Here is a 21,021-nt window from a genome sequence, read left to right as displayed (position 1 = left end):
GCGTATCGTTACCCGAACTAACTAAATATGACAAAATATTTATCCTACAATATGAAAGACAAAAAAAATCAAAATGCGAAATTTGATGTTTCCCGATCAGTGCACTTCCCAGAAAAACTGCAATAAAAGCAGGGCCGGATTGGCCATAGGGCAGTTCTGGCAAATGCCAGAAGGGCCGGTGGCAGTAGTGGGCCGCTCGAATGTGCCGCTGTCGGCACACTCTCCCCGCTGTCGGTGCACTCCCGGCCCCGCATTCAACTATACCGGCGTCATAGACGCCGGTACAGTTGAATGCAATGATGGAGGAGAGAGAGTCTGCTGACGCCCCCTCTCCCATCATTCCCCGCTCTGCCTGCCGCTGACACTGCGGGTGCGCGATGACGTCATATCATCGCGCACCTGCTGTGTGACCGGGCGGGCAGACTGCGACTGCTGAGACCAGAGCCAGAGCAGTGCGGGACACGAGGAGAGAGGTGAGTAGAGTGTTTTTTTTTTTTAATCAATGAGTGATGACTGGATTGTGGAGCTATTGGGGGGGGCTGCCTGCCTGCATTACTTTCTATGGGGGCTGCCTGCCTGCATTACTTTCTATGGGGGCTGCCTGCCTGCATTACTTTCTATGGGGGCTGCCTGCCTGCATTACATTCTATGGGGGCTGCCTGCATTACATTCTATGGGGGCTGTGCTGCATTATATTGTATGGTGGCTGCCTGCATTACATTCTATGGGGGCTGGCTGCATTCCATTCCATGGGCCTGTGCTGCATTATATTCTATGGGGCTGGCTGCATTCCATTCCATGGGCCTGTGCTGCATTATATTCTATGGGGCTGGCTGCATTCCATTCTATGGGCCTGTGCTGCATTATATTCTATGGGGCTGGCTGCATTACATTGTATGCTGGCTGTGCTGCATTATATTGTATGGGGCTGTGCTGCATTATATTCTATGGGGCTGTGCTGCATTATATTCTATGGGGCTGTGCTGTATTACATTCTATGGGGCTGTGCTGCATTTAATTCTATGGGGCTGGCTGCATTACATTCTATGGGGGCTGTGCTGCATTACATTCTATGGGGCTGGCTGCATTACATTCTATGGGGGCTGTGCTGCATTACATTCTATGGGGACTGTGCTGCATTAAATTCTATGGGGCTGTGCTGTATTACATTCTATGGGGGCTGCCTGCCTGCATTACATTCTATGGGGGCTGCCTGCCTGCATTACATTCTATGGGGGGCTGCCTGCCTGCATTACATTCTATGGGGGGCTGCCTGCCTGCATTACATTCTATGGGGGGCTGCCTGCCTGCATTACATTCTATGGGGGCTGCCTGCCTGCATTACATTCTATGGGGGGCTGCCTGCCTGCATTACATTCTATGGGGGGCTGCCTGCCTGCATTACATTCTATGGGGGGCTGCCTGCCTGCATTACATTCTATGGGGGCTGCCTGCATTACATTCTATGGGGGCTGTGCTGCATTATATTGTATGGTGGCTGCCTGCATTACATTCTATGGGGGCTGGCTGCATTCCATTCCATGGGCCTGTGCTGCATTATATTCTATGGGGCTGGCTGCATTCCATTCCATGGGCCTGTGCTGCATTATATTCTATGGGGCTGGCTGCATTCCATTCTATGGGCCTGTGCTGCATTATATTCTATGGGGCTGGCTGCATTACATTGTATGGTGGCTGTGCTGCATTATATTGTATGCAGCTGTGCTGCATTATATTCTATGGGGCTGTGCTGCATTATATTCTATGGGGCTGTGCTGCATTATATTCTATGGGGCTGTGCTGTATTACATTCTATGGGGCTGTGCTGCATTTAATTCTATGGGGGCTGTGCTGCATTACATTCTATGGGGGCTGTGCTGCATTACATTCTATGGGGCTGGCTGCATTACATTCTATGGGGGCTGTGCTGCATTACATTCTATGGGGACTGTGCTGCATTAAATTCTATGGGGCTGTGCTGTATTACATTCTATGGGGGCTGTGCTGTATTACATTCTATGGGGGCTGTGCTGCATTACATTCTATGGGGGCTGTGCTGCATTACATTCTATGGGGGCTGTGCTGCATTACATTCTATGGGGCTGTTCTGTATTACATTCTATGGGGCTGGCTGCATTACATTCTATGGGGGCTGTGCTGTATTACATTCTATGGGGGCTGTGCTGTATTACATTCTATGGGGGCTGTGCTGCATTACATTCTATGGGGACTGTGCTGCATTAAATTCTATGGGGCTGTTCTGTATTACATTCTATGGGGCTGGCTGCATTACATTCTATGGGGGCTGTGCTGTATTACATTCTATGGGGGCTGTGCTGTATTACATTCTATGGGGCTGGCTGCATTACATTCTATGGGGGCTGTGCTGTATTACATTCTATGGGGGCTGTGCTGTATTACATTCTATGGGGGCTGTGCTGTATTACATTCTATGGGGGCTGTGCTGTATTACATTCTATGGGGGCTGTGCTGTATTACATTCTATGGGGGATGTGCTGTATTACATTCTATGGGGGCTGTGCTGTATTATAGTCTATGGGGGCTGTGCTGTATTATAGTCTATGGGGGCTGCGCTGTATTACATTCTATGGAGACTGAGCTGTAATGCTGGATACAGCTGTAATTATATGTTATATAGTCGTGTTACACTCCCCTCACTTCTTGTAGCCTACAAGTGTACAAAGATATTATACAGTCACCATGCGACAAGTGGGCCTGTGTGACTTCAAATGCCAGGGCTGAATTTTAGTCCCAGTCCGGCCCTGAATAAAAGCTACCAAAAGTCTGTACATATCCCAAAATGGAATGAGTAAAAGCTTTATCTTGGGTCACAGAAAACGAGGCTTTATACAGCTGCAGGATAAATAAATTCTGGGTGTCACAAGATGGCAGCACAAACCAATTTTTTTACGTTCTACCATGGTTTAACATGATTGAATACAAAAACAAAAAATTGCATATTTTGTATCGCCGTAAGGGGCGTACATAGAATTCATGGGGCCCCATAGGAAAAGTCCTAATTGGAAGAAAGGGAGGAAAAACTAAAAGTGCAAAAATAAAAAAATTGTCCTCATCTCCGCGGGGTGAAGTCTCTAGAAGGCTCTGCTCATGTGCTCGGCTCTGTGTATGCTGTGATGTCACCTCCATATACCATGTGCACACATCACATGCTGTTGGTTTTGTAGAACTTTAAACACAAGGTGACAGAGGGAAGAAAGATCTGGCAAATATTTACCGAGCCGGATAATGGCCGGTCGGGACCTCGGGAGCCTCTGAGCTGTGACCTCGGCGTCTGCTGAGTATTAGTATAGAATTTAGTTATATTATTTAGTGATCACATACTGCATCCACAAGTGTGTTCTATAGAAAAACGAAGCAAAATATTACTCTACATGAAGAACAGTGAAGTGGGTACAGTATGTGGATTTTTCCCCCCATTACAGTCTATGGGGGCGGGCAGCATCACTAATGGAGGGAATGTAAACCATTTTACGATACCAGTGTAAACCAATGTAGAATAACTTGGCAGGAGTGTGAATAAAGCCGTATTCAGTCTGTAACGAACCATCAGTAAAGGATTAGTGCACATGAAACCGTTTCCTGGACACCAACCTCTCTACAGCCGTGTGTCCGTGTGTCGGGAGCGCGCTCCTGCACCCGCATGGGTCGCCTGCTGATCGAAAGTCTCTGTGCAACACTGCGGCGGGTGCTGAATTGTACCGCCCATGTTAAAAAAAACCCACAATCTAATAATACGATTTTTTTTTTTCATTCGTTTTTGAGATCGCTGTTTTTTTTTCCTCCTGTGTCCGCAGCTAATTACTATTAGAAGTCTGTGTACACAAGGAGGTAATGTGCAGTGAAAACCATCATTTTTAGTTTGTTATGAAAAAGTTAAAGGGATTTTCTGGTTTTGTACTGAAAAAAGTTATACTGGCTTCACTCACCCTCCCCAGGTCCGAAACCGAGTCTAATCCGCTGCTCCCGGTGTCTGTTACTGTCTGCGGCGTCACGTCAACAGCGCTAGGCTCAGCCAATAGCATGAGCCAATGAGATCACAGATTGTCTGCAGCACTGCTGATGTCACATCAACGCTGCAGACAATGACAGACTTGAAGAGCAGCGTCGGAGAATCAGACCTAGACCCCGGGAGGGTGAGGAAAGGTCTTAAAAAAAAAATGCAACTGGTGAATAGAGGTTCTCAGACATTGAAAAAAAAAAATCTTTTTATGTATAAAATTGATTTAAACAATTGCTGATTTTTGATGATCGATCTCTTCTCGGTATTTTATTATTTTACATACATGATGATCTCACACCTACAATTCTCTCCTTCTAGACTTTATCGATGTTACCCACCAGGATATTGCGACTTCTAGAATTTGTCGGATTCTCCGGTAACAAGGTGAGAGCCGCGTCAGTCACTTCTCAGAATCCTCCGAGGTGAAGAATGGTGGTATCTGCCCCCAGTTCAGTTGTCGGTTCCCTTCTCCCACTCTGGTCAGGCCATACCTAGTGTGTGTTAGTCCAGGTAGTGTAATAGTGACTGTATACAGCGGTCTCTATATGTTTAGTGACTTCTCTGTCTATTGATGGTCCCCAGGAATATGGCCTGAGACAGCTCCAGGAGGGGGCCGCGGACCACAGCTTCCGGGCCTTACTGTGCACCCTGCTCCTTCTTTGCTATCACACGTTTATGAGCTTTGTGCTAGGTAAGCTGTTCTCTTTAATACCGGGGTCACGTTATAAGGCTGTATCTGTATCTGTAGCACAAAATCCACCTTGCATAGACGTTATCATTGTAAATGTAATTGAGTTCTCCATTTCCTGGTCCAGGCACCGGCAAAGGAAACATCGACGAAGCAGAAAAATTGCTAGAACCGTATTTAAGCCGCTACCCCAAGGTATGGTCAGGGGGGATATCCGGGGTATGATCAGTAATCACAGCCCACACTGCATGCATAGTTACATAGATCTCTTATTGGCCTCACCTCCATCCCCACCCCCAAAATAAATGTTAGGTGGGGTAAGGGCAGATTGGAGTCACAGAAGGAAAAATACCCCCCCAATTTTTAAACTGGGGAAAGGGACACAGATTGTGTCTCTTAGTGTTCTCACCCACTAATGCCTAAAAAATTGCCCCCACACACAAAATGAGACCTCACAGTGAATCCCACCTCATAATTTTCTTCCATATTACCCCCCATGAACAGTATGACCCCCACAGCAAGCACCAACAGTATGTTGCCCCCACCGTTCCCAGTATGATGCCCCACAATATCTTCCTTTCGATTACCTGCCCTGTGTGGAAACAGGGGCTTAAATGCACAGGGTGAAAGATGGAAAAGGGAGCCGAGGGCCCCTAGTTCCAAAATTGTATTAAACAATATCTGCATCCTGAGAATGCAGATGCTGTTGAGATCTGAATGCCCAAAAGGGGGCAGTACCACTCGGCATTGAGTCCCCCACAGCTAACATGACCCATATTGGCCACGTTATCTGCCACTATGGACAGTACGCCCCCCCCCCCCAAACCCATGTCTTAGACCTGATGAGTCTGGTATATTTACTTTGAAAAATTGGTGTCCTAATGGCTGTGTAATCCTGTTTTATATTTTAAACTCAGTCTTTACCCACCTAGTCTGATTGACAACTCAGTGTCCCTCCTCCCTGCTGCTGAATCTCCACCCACTTAGCCTGATTGGCAGCTCCTCAGTGTCCCTCCTCCCTGCTGCTGAATCTCCACCCACTTAGCCTGATTGGCAGCTCCTCAGTGTCTCTCCTCTCTACTGCTGAATCTCCACCCACTTAGCCTGATTGGCAGCTCCTCAGTGTCCCTCCTCTCTACTGCTGAATCTCCACCCACTTAGCCTGATTGGCAGCTCCTCCGTGTCCCTCCTCCCTGCTGCTGAATCTCCACCCACTTAGCCTGATTGGCAGCTCCTCAGTGTCTCTCCTCTCTACTGCTGAATCTCCACCCACTTAGCCTGATTGGCAGCTCCTCAGTGTCCCTCCTCTCTACTGCTGAATCTCCACCCACTTAGCCTGATTGGCAGCTCCTCAGTGTCCCTCCTCCCTGCTGCTGAATCTCCACCCACTTAGCCTGATTGGCAGCTCCTCAGTGTCCCTCCTCTCTACTGCTGAATCTCCACCCACTTAGCCTGATTGGCAGCTCCTCAGTGTCCCTCCTCTCTACTGCTGAATCTCCACCCACTTAGCCTGATTGGCAGCTCCTCAGTGTCCTCCTTCCTGCTGCTGCATCTCTACCCACCTAATCTGATTGACAGCTTCTAAGCATCCTCCTTCCCTGCTGCAGCTGAATCTCCACCCAACTAGTGTGATTGACAGCTCCTCAGTGTCCGTCCTTCCTGCTGCTGAATTTTCGCACAGATTTGAGCACAGGATTAAATCAGTGTATATCTAATAATTTACCGCCACTAATTTTATACAACCACATAACAAAGAAATGTTACATAAGAACAATCTTGGAGTGTGAAGCTTATTAGATGTTGGCTCCTATTTGATGTTATTGCCGTAATTGTCCCATCAGTTATTTCACTGTGCTGAGAGTGATATTACTTTCTATCATCAGGCTTCCAACCCTTGTTTTTCTCCCTAGGGGGCCATATTCCTGTTCTTTGCTGGAAGAATTGAAGAAATTAAAGGCAATATTGACTTGGTAAATGAGTAACCTTATAATAAGACTGGGTGTATTATCAAGCTGGAACAGAATCCACCATCATCTATTATAGGAAAACTTGTAAAAATCATCTGTTACTATAGTACAGTAATCAATATCCCCCTAGGGTCACAATCTCTACATCGAAACAATGTCCCAATTCATTGTGTATACCTGTCCATTTTGCTCTCTTATTATTAGAGCCCGTCCCCTTATATCTGTTCATGGACTATAACCTTTATGTTGATGGACAGCTCATGAGCTGTAATGCTAAACACAGCCCATGGACATAAGTGGCACTGCCTAAATAACAAGTAGATCCTCTTTTCTAATCCTTGATGATCCCTTTAAGAAGGACTTGAAACACCATATTATGACTTGCAAAGGTGACCTATAGTCAAGAGTGTCCCTGTGCTGTCATAATCAGCCGGCCATCTAAGACTATGTTTACATGTCCAGTAGTGATCAGTTAGAATGGATCCCGCAGCAAAAAAAGTTGTGCAGACAATACCTTCCCCATCGCTGGGGGTCCAACCGCCGATCCTGAGAACCAGTGCTTGGAAGAGGTCCATGTGAATGGAGCAACGTTAGACCATTCATTCTTATGGAAGTGATGAAGACCACCCGAATGCAGCTCTTGGCAATCTCTGGTGGTCCCATTAAGAATTAATGTATTGGAGTTGCTCATGATCAACCACCGCTCCCTTCACACCGGGCTCCCGATTCTTGAGGTCAGTTGGGCACCTAGAGATTGGGGAGTTATTCCCTACCCCATAGACAAGGGATGACTCTCAAACTTGTCAATTCCATCTTATGGGGTTTTCAAGATGGAGGAGCCATGAGGAAGACCTTTTTATCTAATCGGCAGTAGGGAAGCAATGGTCGTATCTCCTCACAGGGTGCCATGTTATTCTTCTTCCAGGCTATCCAGAGATTTGAGGAATGCTGCGAGGCTCAGCAGACCTGGAAGCAGTTCCATCACATGTGTTATTGGGAGCTTATGTGGTGCTTCACCTACAAGCAGCAGTGGAAGATGGCGTATTTTTATGCAGATCTCCTTAGCAAGGAAAGCTCCTGGTCAAAGGTATGTAATAGACGAGAATGGAGAACCTAACCAGCATCTGTAGTCCTGGACCAGATCTCATATGTACAAAGAGATGACATTTCCGGAATGGAAAGTCTATAGCTGCAATGGTGGAGATGTACTGAATATACTGACTGCAACCTCATCCAATATGTACAGTTACCTGGTTATGGTCTTTGATGTATTTTTTCCTAAAATATGGTGGGACTGGCCCATCAGAGGAACCTCAAAGGTTCAGCAGCATAACCCCATTTGGATCCGTTTTGGAGCCAATTGCTAAGGTCACTGAATTCACAAGTACCCATTACACCTTATTGATGACGTGCCCTGTTTGTGAACTGTGGGAACTCCATTGACATTGAAGCTCATGGACCTCTTTTAGAGTACTGTTCTCCACAAATGGGCCAAAGAAACCCCTTATCATCAGAAATCTCTTATCTCAGCTTCACATCCTGTGGAACTGGAAAGTGGCCACCCCATCTGGGTAAATGTCCAGCCTATATCTACCTGGCTCGCATTGCCTTACATTTATGGTCCAGACCCAGATACTTACCCTCAGTAGCCGCACAACACCTGAAAATAATGCCTTCTTTTTTGTACCAATAACAAATACCAAATTCTACCCAACACTCTAGTTATCAGCACAGTTGTGTTTCACCAGCTTCATCAGGGTAATCAGATCAGTAGCCGTATCCCCTGATGAAGCCCTGGGTGAACTCCGGTGTCGGGGGGGGGGGAATAAGTTCATCTTAATAAATATAGGAATCTCTTCAGGGATCCATTTAGTGTAGCGACTATCTCCATTCTTGCATAAACTGACGATCTGCATAATTTTTATTGCAATTTGATAATATTTATTGGGAATACCTAGCCAAAATAAGAAGAGCAGTGAAATAAAGGTATTGGTTTACCTTCGGGCAAATCTGTGTTCGTCCTTTTTGTGCAAGGCCTATAAGTCTCCTTACACAGGCATGTCACTCTCCATATGGAGAAATGTTACCCCTTAGACCCCAGTCAGAGACCTCTCATACAGCCATGAGATCTCATACTTTGCACTGAGGAGGGGCAACATCCCAAAACCCGTGTCTGCAAATTGAGATTATGGTTTGGCTTTTATCCGAAGTCATATGGCAAGGCTCGTTAAAAGGTATTGATTTTTAGGATTGCTACTTCCCATTGGTGGCACTAGAATTCAAGTCCTCTTTTTTTCCTGAAGAGACGATTTGCGCCCTTTTGGTAGCGCACATGTGCAGCGCCCCAGAGTTCTGGTCGTTGCAGTGCTGTGGCTCTGCCACTAAGGGGAGCCATGGTACGTTCGATGGCACTGAAGGAGTTCCTCCAATCAGGTATCACAGACACCAATATGTTTCACAGCAGGGCCTCCGGGGGGAGCTAAGGGTGCTATTCATTAGGCCACTCCCCACCATAGTGGGTAAACTGGGGGTCAGGCAGGAAGTTAGAGAGAACGCTGACGGGATTGAACAGAGCAACACCCTGTGGCAGAGGGTGTTGTGAAGGGAGAGACTGTAGGGTCTCTGCCAGGGGTGGGATCCTGGCAGAGGCTTGGCATTGAGAGAACGTAACGGGACCGTGCCTGCTCAGCTTAGCGGCGGTGCCCAAGAAAGGACTAGAAGCGAGGCAGATTGTGCTGAGTGAGAAACGAGATCAAGCAGAAGGAGAATACCAGCAGGGGTTTTGTTGAAAGAGGCAGCACCCTGCTGAGGCGCAATACCGGTGGCCGGAACGCCGAGGGAGTGGATTAGAATACAGCTTCAAGCCATACTCCAAACAGCGGCAGGACAGTCGGTCTCAGGCGGGCTGTCTACCACATATCACCTATGAAGTCTTGGGGGGCAATTGCGGGAGAGGGGCGTCTCTAGGGTCCCGGAAGAACTCCAGGCCTACCTGACAAACGGGTGCCATTCCAACCTGAATACAGGGAAGGGGTGGATTACAGAGGAACATCAAATCGAGTTGTGAGGGAACTTAAGAAACAGACACAACCGTTGTGGGGTCACTTTCCGTGAGCACAGCAGGGAAGGACTACAACACATAGCGCTAGAAGGAAGGCACAGATCTCCACCTGAGAGGAGGACTCTGGAGGTGCCATTGGACCGGCTGGACTTGCGTAGCCTGGTGAACCGTGTTCTGGACTGAGGACTCAGAGATCTCCAGTAAAGAGGTAAAGAGACTGCAACCTGGTGTCCTTGTTATTTACTGCGACCTGCACCCCCACAACTGCACCGCTACATCGCTATCATTACTACCAACACCCACACCTTGCATTTTACTGTGCGCCCCCCACGGCAGGGTCACGGACCGGGGCCTAGCCGCCGTGACAACCCCAGAAGCAGAGACTCAGAGGCCCGGTACCGGGTACCCCTCGGCCCTGCGGCGGTGGAGGGGGCGCTACAGAACTTGGCGTCACGAACAGGATCTACTTAAGCCTGAAGAATCAGGTCATGTGTGCCTAGAGACTGTGATTTACTGTGCTTGAACTGTACTTTATTGAGAGGACTGTGTGTTGTGCCATTTGCCGCCAAAATCCGCCGCCATTGTAGCGCTGAGGAGAGCGCAGGAAGAGAAGAGGGGCGTGGAGTGGGCGTAGACAAGCTGGAGAGCGCGAACAGCAATGGCCGCTCAGTCTAAGTATTTCTCTGTCCTGAGGACGTGCCCGTCAACAGCCGAGGTACGCCTCCTGATCTTGGTCGGAGGGTGGAGACCATGGGGACGGGGCCGCCCACGGAAGAGACCGCGGGAGGAAGACGCGGGAAAAGAATGAGAAATGGCGACACCCGGAGCACCACGCGGCGCCGACCCGGTTCGGCCTGAGCCTGCACAGCCTGAAATAACCCCGGGGACGCCAACACTGCGGGGTCTGATCCCCACAGAGCCACCGATGGGTCGACCCCCTTTGCCGCTGTCCGAGGAATGTGTGGCTGCAGCCGAGGCCAGACAGCTAAGCCGCCGGCTGAAGGCCGCTGCCCGAGTGCTCACCCGGTTAGGTGAGCCCACGGAGATCCGTCTGACTCCAGCGTCTCCTGTCCCCTCCCAACTGACCGCGGCTGGAAGTACACTATCAACACCGGATTTAAAGATCATGCCGGACGCCGAGCATCTACGGCGTCTGATGGCAGCATGGCGGAGCCGGCCCCAACTTGCGGAGCAAATTGATCTGGTCAGTGTTCCAGAGATTTCGTCCTCACACTGGGGTGTAGTGGTGGCCTTCAATCCCCGGTATGGAAGAGGGGTGATTCAGGAAATTGGAGAGCCGCTGCAGGTCCGCGTGGATCGGGAGGAGGTGGAGCCTTGCAGCGGGAGGCTCGATCGTGACCTGGAGCCAGGAGATGCCGTCACCTACACGAGGTGGAGGAAGGACACTGGCGAGACGGGCTGGTTCGCCCGAGGTGTTCAGCGATGCGTTGCCCTCCAGGCTGCTGGAACACAAGAAGGGGATGATCCCGTAGGGAAGGCAGCGGGACCCGGCCCCGCGGAATCACGAGAAGCACAGCCTCGCCGCGCCCCAGAAGGACGGGTGCACCTGCCGACAAGGAGGACCTCCCGGCGAGGGATTTTATCATTACTGGGACCGGAACGGCGTCCTGGCTCACCGGTGCGATCTGTTGGCCTGGTGAGGCCGGATAAGAGGTCGCCTTCCGCAGAACCCCAGTAAGATTTTATTGCTTTATAAAAATGTAAATAGTTTTCCTTTAATTGTTCCTGATTGTTTGTTGCTAAACCCGTCCAGGGTAAACTTTAAAAGGTGACCCCTTTGTTGACCCGGGGTCACTATTGTTGTTTTCCAGAAGTTTTACACAAACTGCAGTAATCATGGACTGTGCATGATTCGAACTTCCTTGTAAATAGTTGCACCTTCTTAAGGGTGCCTCCTACTGGTTTTAGTTAAAAGACACTTTGCGAAGATACCTTTCCTACTGGTTTTAGTTAAAAGACACTTTGCGAAGATGCCATTCCGGAGCCTTTGCGTGGACTGGTAGGCTGAGAAGACGAGCTACCTCAGAAAGGCTTGGTCCCCTCTTAAAGGGGATGCGTGGAATTGAACTTGAAAGCGATACTGTTTTAGAACGGTAATATGATGATGCTTTGAGAAAGAATGTAACTGTTTTACATGAAAAGTTATATGTGTTTAAATTGTTTGAATTGTGAAATCTGAAAATAATGTTTTGTGAAAGGAAAAGATGCAGAGAGCCCGCAGGGGTAGAAGTAGAGATCTGCGTAGTTGAAAGTAAAGAAGTAATGATGAAGGTGAGGATAGAAGGTAAACCCTGCGTCCCCATAGAAAGTTACTTTGTTACTAAGGACAGAAAGCGAACCCGTAGGGGTTAGAGAGTGAGTCCTTAAAGGAGCCGAGTAGAGCTGGCTCAGAGTTCTTTAAACGAAAGGAATGTTATGTCTATACTATGTATAGTAGCGAAAGGCAGTAGGCCCTGGCTGAACGGGGCGGTCCTGTAAAAGAAAGGAGAGGCAGTAGGTCTGGTGCCATAGGGACAGGCGGTCCTGCAGGTTCAAAGTAGGAGAATGTGAAGTTACCCTACCCTGTAATGTGATTATAGGAAGGCCTTTGGTAAACTAAGAGTGTATGTTTCTTAAAGGCAATGTTAATTTATTGTTCCAGAATTTGCACTAAGTAGAATACCCGGTTGGGTAACAGGAGTTATGTATAGCCTGTAATTTATAATGTTGACTATGTTTGTAACGTTAAAAGTGTCCTCACCTCCCATAAAGGGAAGCCTGTTCAAGTATACTTATTGTTTTGCACTCAACAAAATTGTATGTCTGTTTACTAATCTGTATTGTTGTTTTTCCTCCCAGTCCCGGAGTACTGTGTTTAACCAGGGGGGAGTGCAGCGCCCCAGAGTTCTGGTCGTTGCAGTACTGTGGCTCTGCCACTAAGGGGAGCCATGGTACGTTCGATGGCACTGAAGGAGTTCCTCCAATCAGGTATCACAGACACCAATATGTTTCACAGCAGGGCCTCCGGGGGGAGCTAAGGGTGCTATTCATTAGGCCACTCCCCACCATAGTGGGTAAACTGGGGGTCAGGCAGGAAGTTAGAGAGAACGCTGACGGGATTGAACAGAGCAACACCCTGTGGCAGAGGGTGTTGTGAAGGGAGAGACTGTAGGGTCTCTGCCAGGGGTGGGATCCTGGCAGAGGCTTGGCATTGAGAGAACGTAACGGGACCGTGCCTGCTCAGCTTAGCGGCGGTGCCCAAGAAAGGACTAGAAGCGAGGCAGATTGTGCTGAGTGAGAAACGAGATCAAGCAGAAGGAGAATACCAGCAGGGGTTTTGTTGAAAGAGGCAGCACCCTGCTGAGGCGCAATACCGGTGGCCGGAACGCCGAGGGAGTGGATTAGAATACAGCTTCAAGCCATACTCCAAACAGCGGCAGGACAGTCGGTCTCAGGCGGGCTGTCTACCACATATCACCTATGAAGTCTTGGGGGGCAATTGCGGGAGAGGGGCGTCTCTAGGGTCCCGGAAGAACTCCAGGCCTACCTGACAAACGGGTGCCATTCCAACCTGAATACAGGGAAGGGGTGGATTACAGAGGAACATCAAATCGAGTTGTGAGGGAACTTAAGAAACAGACACAACCGTTGTGGGGTCACTTTCCGTGAGCACAGCAGGGAAGGACTACAACACATAGCGCTAGAAGGAAGGCACAGATCTCCACCTGAGAGGAGGACTCTGGAGGTGCCATTGGACCGGCTGGACTTGCGTAGCCTGGTGAACCGTGTTCTGGACTGAGGACTCAGAGATCTCCAGTAAAGAGGTAAAGAGACTGCAACCTGGTGTCCTTGTTATTTACTGCGACCTGCACCCCCACAACTGCACCGCTACATCGCTATCATTACTACCAACACCCACACCTTGCATTTTACTGTGCGCCCCCCACGGCAGGGTCACGGACCGGGGCCTAGCCGCCGTGACAACCCCAGAAGCAGAGACTCAGAGGCCCGGTACCGGGTACCCCTCGGCCCTGCGGTGGTGGAGGGGGCGCTACACATGTAATAATACTAACATCTGGAACCTGTTCTGGTGATTGCACCATGACTTGTCTACCTCCGGTAGATGGAAGAAGCATGAATCTTGACTGCTGGCCATTAGAGGAAGAAACCATTGGTACCCTTTTATTTCACACCACTGCGGCGCCTTTTTTTTTCTTTTCCATCTTGGACAGTCTGTGTAGCGCCCCCACTGCCGCAGGGCCGAGGGGTACCCGGTACCGGGCCTCTTAGTCTCAGTTTGGGGTTGTCACGGTGGCTAGACCCGGCCCGTGACCCTGCTGAGGGGCGTACAATGAAGGTGGAGGTATGGTGATGTTATGGTGCGGTGCAGTGCCGGTCGCAGTTAATAACGAGGACACCAGGTTGCAGTCTCTTTACCTCTTTACTGAAGGCTTCAGGGTCCTCAGTCCGGAATACGGTTAACCAGGCTGCTCAAGTCCGGCCGGTCCGATGGCACCTCCAGAGTTCCCTTTGCAGGTGGAAATCTGTGCCTTCCTTCTAGCGCTTGTGTGTTGCGGTCCTCCCCTGCTGTGCTCACGGGATAGTCCCCACAACTGTTGTGTCTGTTTCTCGTGTTCCCTCACAACTCGATTCTGATGTTCTTCTTCGTCCCCCAGATGATATGGCTAGGACGCACCCGTATGACGGGTAGGCTCGGAGCTCTTCCTGGACCCTAGTGATGCCCTTCTCCTATTGTTGCTCCCTGTGTCTTCATAGGTGATATGTGTGAGACAGCCCGCCTATAGCTGACTGTCCTGCCGTAGGTTTGAAGTATTTGCTTGGAGCTTAGTACTTCCTCGGCGTTCCGGCCACCGGCTACGCGCCTCAGTAGGATGTTGCCTCGTCTTACAGCACGACTCCTACTGGTATTTCTCCTAGTTGCGTGATCTCGTTACTCACTCAGCACAATATACCTCGCTTCTTGTCCTTCCTTAGGGTACCGCCGCGATCAAGTGCAGGCGCGGTCCCGTAACGTTCTCTCTGTTCGCTAGGCCTCTGTCAGGATTCCACCCCTGACAGGGACCCCTCCGAGTCTCTCCCCGCAACACCCTCTGCCACAGGGTGCTGCCTGTTTGATCCCCAGTCAGCTTTCTGTCTAACTTCCTATCCAACCCCCAGTTTTACCAGATTGTGAAGAGTGGCCTAATACATAGCACCCTTAGCTCCCCCTGGAGGCCAGACTGTGAAGTGTATTGGTGTCTGTGATACCTGGTCCCTGGTCAGATGAACTCCTTCAGTGCCATCAGACGTACCATAGCCCCCCTTAGCGGCGGAGCATCAGTACTGCAATGACCAGGACTCTGGGGCGCTGCACTCCCCCCCGGTTAAATCCAGTACTCCTGGACTGGGAAGAAAACGACAATACATGTCAGCAAAAAGACATACAATTTTGAAAACGCAAATAACAAGTAAGTTTGAACAGAGCTTCCCTTTATGGGAGGTGAGGACACTTGAACGTTACAAACATGGTTAAATACTTTGGATAACATACTATAAATAACTTTTCTTACCCAACCGGGTATTCTACGTAGTGCAAATTTCTGAACAATAATTTAACATTGCCTTTAAGGACGTACACGCTAAATTCCACTAAAGACCTTCTTATAAAACATTATAAGGCTAATCAACTTTCTCTTCATTTTCCATTCTTACATCTGCAGGACCGCCTGTCTATCTGCCCCAGGCCTACTGCCTCTCGTTCTGTTGCAGGACCGCCCCTTTCTGCCCGGGCCTACTGCCTTTCTGCTACTATACACAGTATAGAACGTATCATCCATCTCTCAGTTCAGGATCTCTAAACCATCTCTGTATGGCTCCTAGGAGGACTCACTGACTAACCCCATCTGGGTTCACTTCCTGTCCTCATTCTCTGACACATCATTAAACATTTCTTACAATTAACTAGCTTTCTACATATAACTTTTACATATCAGCATTATTAGTACTTTCTTTCAAAACATCATCATTCTTTAAGTGCTATTGATGAACATCCCCTTTAAGAGGGGACCAAGTCTCTATGAGGTAGTGCAACTTCTCAGGCTGCAAGTCCGTATGCAGCAAGGACTCCGGTACTGCTTCCAGGAACAGTTTCTTCGCAAAGAGACCTTTCTTTTATAAAACCAGTAGAGGGCACCTTTAAGAAGGTGCAAACTATGTACAAGGAGTTTGTAATCATGCAGTGTTCATGATCCAGCAGTTCTTGATAACTTGTGCAACAAGGTAGAAAACAGAACGTAAAAAGCAATAGGGATCCCGGGTAAACAAAGGGATCCCTTTAAGAGTTAACCCTGATCGGGTGGTAGCAGCAAAACAGCAAAAAGACAAACAGTTAACTATTTACAAATGATGAAGCATTCTTGCTTACTCAGTTTCTGGCTGCGCAGGAGGCGGTCTCCTTCCGGGCCTCACCAGGCCAACGGGTCGCGTTGGCGTTGCAGAAACCGGTCCCAGTAACGATAGGATCCCTCGTCGGGACACCCTCCTCGGTCGGGGGTGAGCACGACCCGTAGCCACACGGTGAGCCTGGATTCCCTGGGGTTCCGCGGGGGCAGGTTCCGGCACCTTCCCTGCAGGAGGCTCGTCCTCCGACGTCCCGGCAGCAGCCTGGAGTGCTACGCACCGTTGGACGCCCCGAGCTATCCAGCCAGTTTCGCCAGTTTCCCTCCTCCATCGCGTGTAGGTTACTGCATCCCCGGGTTCTAGGTCGCGGCCATACCTTCCTCCGCAGGGCTCCACCTCTTCTCGGTCAACACGGACCTGTAGTGGCTCCCCGATCTCTTGAATAACTCCCCTTCCTTTCCGGGAGTTGAAGGACACCACAACACCCCAGTGTGACGGCGGGGTCTCTTCGACGCTCGTCAGATCGACCTGGGCTGCAGGCTGGGGTCTGTTCCGCCATGCGGTCATCAGGCACCGCAGGTGTTCTACCTCCGGCAGGATCCTCAGGCCCTGTGCCTGCAGCTCACACTCTGCCGCTGCCTGGATGGAGGAAGCAGGGGACACCGGGGTTAGGCGGACCTCCGTAGGCTGACCCAGCCGAGCGATCACACGAGCGTCGGCCTCAAGGCGACGTGCTATCTGCCGGGCCTCGGCTGCGGCCACACACTCCTCAGATGGCGGCCAGTTGGGTCTGCCCGTTGGTAGCTCCGTAAGGGCCAGTCCCTGCAAGGATGGTGCATCTGGGGCTGTGTCAGGTGGTGCAGCCTCATGCTGGGTCGGGTCGTCCCCCCGCGGTGCTCCCGGCGTCGCCATCTTTGCTTCCTCTCCAGTGTCTTCTTCCCACGGTCTCTTTCGTGGGCGGCCCCGTCTCCATGGTCTCCACCCTCCAAAGAGGATGAGAAGGCGGACCTCGGCTGTTGACGGACACGTCCTCAGGATGCAGAAATATTTAGACTGGGCGGCCATTGTCTTTCGCGCTCTTCAGCCGGTCCACGCCCACTCCACGCCCCTCTTCTCCTCCTGCGCTCTCCTCAGCGCTGTAATGGCGGCGGTTTTTGGCGGTAAATGGCAATGCACAGTCTTTGCAATAAGTCACAGTCCAAGTACAATAAATCACAGTTCCAAGGCACACATGACCCGATTCCTCAGGCTTGAGTAGATCCTGTTCGTGACGCCAAGTTGTAGCGCCCCACTGCCGCAGGGCCGAGGGGTACCCGGTACCGGGCCTCTTAGTCTCAGTTTGGGGTTGTCACGTGGCTAGACCCGGCCCGTGACCCTGCTGAGGGGCGTACAATGAAGGTGGAGGTATGGTGATGTTATGGTGCGGTGCAGTGCCGGTCGCAGTAAATAACGAGGACACCAGGTTGCAGTCTCTTTACCTCTTTACTGAAGGCTTCAGGGTCCTCAGTCCGGAATACGGTTAACCAGGCTGCGCAAGTCCGGCCGGTCCGATGGCACCTCCAGAGTTCCCTTTGCAGGTGGAAATCTGTGCCTACCTTCTAGCGCTTGTGTGTTGCGGTCCTCCCCTGCTGTGCTCACGGGATAGTCCCCACAACTGTTGTGTCTGTTTCTCGTGTTCCCTCACAACTCGATTCTGATGTTCTTCTTCGTCCCCCAGATGATATGGCTAGGACGCACCCGTATGACGGGTAGGCTCGGAGCTCTTCCTGGACCCTAGTGATGCCCTTCTCCTATTGTTGCCCCCTGTGTCTTCATAGGTGATATGTGTGAGACAGCCCGCCTATAGCTGACTGTCCTGCCGTAGGTTTGAAGTATTTGCTTGGAGCTTAGTACTTCCTCGGCGTTCCGGCCACCGGCTACGCGCCTCAGTAGGATGTTGCCTCGTCTTACAGCACGACTCTACTGGTATTTCTCCTAGTTGCGTGATCTCGTTTCTCACTCAGCACAATATACCTCGCTTCTTGTCCTTCCTTAGGGTACCGCCGCGATCAAGTGCAGGCGCGGTCCCGTAACGTTCTCTCTGTTCGCTAGGCCTCTGTCAGGATCCCACCCCTGACAGGGACCCCTCCGAGTCTCTCCCCGCAACACCCTCTGCCACAGGGTGCTGCCTGTTTGATCCCCAGTCAGCTTTCTGTCTAACTTCCTATCCAACCCCCAGTTTTACCAGATTGTGAGGAGTGGCCTAATAAATAGAACCCTTAGCTCCCCCTGGAGGCCAGACTTTGAAGTGTATTGGTGTCTGTGATACCTGGTCAGATGAACTCCTTCAGTGCCATCAGACGTACCATAGCCCCCCTTAGCGGCGGAGCATCAGTACTGCAACGACAAGGACTCTGGGGCCCTGCATCTGTCTAGAAGTCAAACCCTGTCCATATATCTGATCAAGGTTTCTGGATTTTATCGAGAGGGTAGCACTAAAGAAAAATGGGAAAGAAGGTTTCCTGATCTGATGTATTTACATGTCTATTAACGACATTTTTATACATTTATGATCTCATGAATGATTGATAAAAAATGTAATTGCTGTGTAAATGAACCAGGAATAACAGAACCTTGTATTGAGGAGCGAAGGGGATATGTGTTTTGGCTGAAGATAACTTTTATAGAACCATAAATATTAGAAGTGATGACAAACTATAGAACATAGTGGTGGATTCTTTGTTCCCTATCCAACACAAGGTTGTGTATAGGATGTCTGATAGTATATCATTTATAATTAACCCTGTCCTACCTGCCATTTTTGCCTCCCAGGCCACATATGTCTACATGAAAGCTGCTTATCTCAGTATGTTTGAAGAAGACGACACAAAGCCTTTCGGGGAGGATGAAGTTAAACTTTTTAGGTTTGTTACAAGATAATCATTCTATTATTCTGGGATCACAAGTGTTGTTGGTGATACTTTCAAAGTTGGGGTTGGAGTGTTGACATCCCCCCTTTCCTTGGGTAAATTCGTACCCTTTGCTTTAGCCTGTAGGGACAGTGCAAATACAATGGGGGATTATTGGATAATGAGAGTGGGTTAATTTCTAACTTTTGATGGAAGGTGGAAATATCAGCTAAATCACTAACAGAGCTCATCCAAATAGGAAAAGAAAATTTGCTTTATTGTGTTTTAAAGTAAAATACAATTAAACTTGTTAATATACTTTAATAAAGAAATGTGCTCTGATATCAACTTATCAGTGGCCAAAAATATGTAGCCAAAGCCAGCTCTTCTCTAGTAGTAAATATATCGGTGCCGATTCTGGGTCCCCGCAGCTCTATTTCTGCATTGGCTTTTCCCATTGTTTTTAACATGTCTGAGGGGGGCTGACTATCAGGCACATTTCAGTAGCAAAGCCAGCCTCCTTTTCTGTCAAGACTGATGTATAAAAAGAGAGAGTGAGTTTAATCTATCTTCACTTTAAACACATTACTACATTTTTGTTATCTAGCTGGACAATCCCTTTAAAATACCCCAACTTTTAAATTAATGAGCAGAACACGATGGATCATTCTCAGGACCATGGCTTGGTTTCTAATAACTTTTTTTTTTTTTTGTAGAATATCATATTGATGTGTAGCACGCTGGCTCAATGGTTAGCACTGGCTCAGTGGTTAGCACTGTTGCTTTGCAGCAGTGGAAATCACAATCAGTATGGTAGCGCCAGGTTCTGTAGCTTAGCTTACAAAGCCACAGTACCAGGCACAGCTCCTTGCTCACTGTGTCGCATACTGCAGTGAAGGGGCCATGGATAGTACATTAACTCAATATCCTCGAAAACACCTTTACCATGCAAAGAATGCAACAACAAAAAAAGTACCATAAATATCATATACTCGTAAATGCATTTTAATACCCCAAATCACATGCATCACGGCTACAGTGGTTAGTAATAGTCACATATCCATTAATATTGGGGATTAAAATCCATCCCAGTTCCCACTTGTTAGGAACTGGGAACCATAATAATGTCCTTAATAAAGGGGTACAGACACCCGGTAATCCGTCAGGCTGTTTGGGCCTCTGACTTGGATAGTTTCATAACACTAGATATCAGAGCACGAAACCCTATTGATTTTAATGGAGTGAAGCCTGTACCCGTCCTGTCAGCCAGAACTTTCTTTTTTTCTTCATAAAAGCTGGAGCCGCAGCAAAATAGTTGAGGATTATTGTAAATGCCAGGAAGTCTAGGACCCGATGCCTCGCCCTGGATCTGCGCACAGTATGGTAATATTAGTAGTAGATGTCCAGGAATGTCTGATTCATATTAGTAACAGAACACATGCTTCTATTTCCTTCTCAGACAGGTGCCAAGCCTAAAAGTTAAAATAGCCGGGAAATCTCTTCCAACGGAAAAATTTGCTATTAGAAAAACTCGGAGGTATCAAGCTCAGAATCCAGTGTCATTATCTATCCCTCCTTTGGTATGAGCCCGATCAGTAATGTGGCATAATATTTTTTATATATCTTCCTAGAACAGTTGTACCAGTATGCCCTGTTGCACTGGCACTTGGTTCCTAATGGCCACCATGGATGGTCAGATACTTCATTAACAATGACTGTTCTATCAAGTAGACCTTCACTTCAAGAGAACATATCACTTGTCATAAATATATAGTGTTTATACCTGGTGTAAATGCCGCTGTTCTCCTGAATCCGGCGTTGTTTTTCTTTTGTTTTTGCGCCCTTCCGTTCCTGAGATATGAGCTCTATAAGATGTATATAAATCTAGTCTTGTTTGCCAATTGGGTGTGATCTGCAAGAATACGCCCACGCAGAAGAATTGATGGTCACGCCCACTCGGAACATAGACAAGATTT

General features: G+C 48.9%; 1 protein-coding gene across 3 annotated transcripts in view; it reads left to right on the top strand.

Annotated features, from left to right (window-relative positions):
- Nucleotides 1-21,021, top strand: part of TTC39A (tetratricopeptide repeat domain 39A) — a 69,942-nt gene that overhangs the window by 44,112 nt on the left and 4,809 nt on the right. For all 3 annotated transcript variants that reach the window (XM_077276194.1, XM_077276193.1, XM_077276195.1), the window contains 7 exons: nt 4,361-4,426; nt 4,625-4,733; nt 4,858-4,925; nt 6,641-6,700; nt 7,623-7,784; nt 18,969-19,060; nt 20,505-20,625. In XM_077276194.1, coding sequence (XP_077132309.1) covers nt 4,361-4,426; nt 4,625-4,733; nt 4,858-4,925; nt 6,641-6,700; nt 7,623-7,784; nt 18,969-19,060; nt 20,505-20,625 — 678 coding nt within the window. The remainder of the gene's footprint in view (nt 1-4,360; nt 4,427-4,624; nt 4,734-4,857; nt 4,926-6,640; nt 6,701-7,622; nt 7,785-18,968; nt 19,061-20,504; nt 20,626-21,021) is intronic.

Source organism: Ranitomeya variabilis, chromosome 8, assembly GCF_051348905.1.
Source record: "Ranitomeya variabilis isolate aRanVar5 chromosome 8, aRanVar5.hap1, whole genome shotgun sequence".
Lineage (NCBI taxonomy): Eukaryota > Metazoa > Chordata > Amphibia > Anura > Dendrobatidae > Ranitomeya > Ranitomeya variabilis.
The sequence above is the reverse complement of the archived record's forward strand: the minus strand, read 5'-3'. Positions and strand labels throughout refer to the sequence as shown.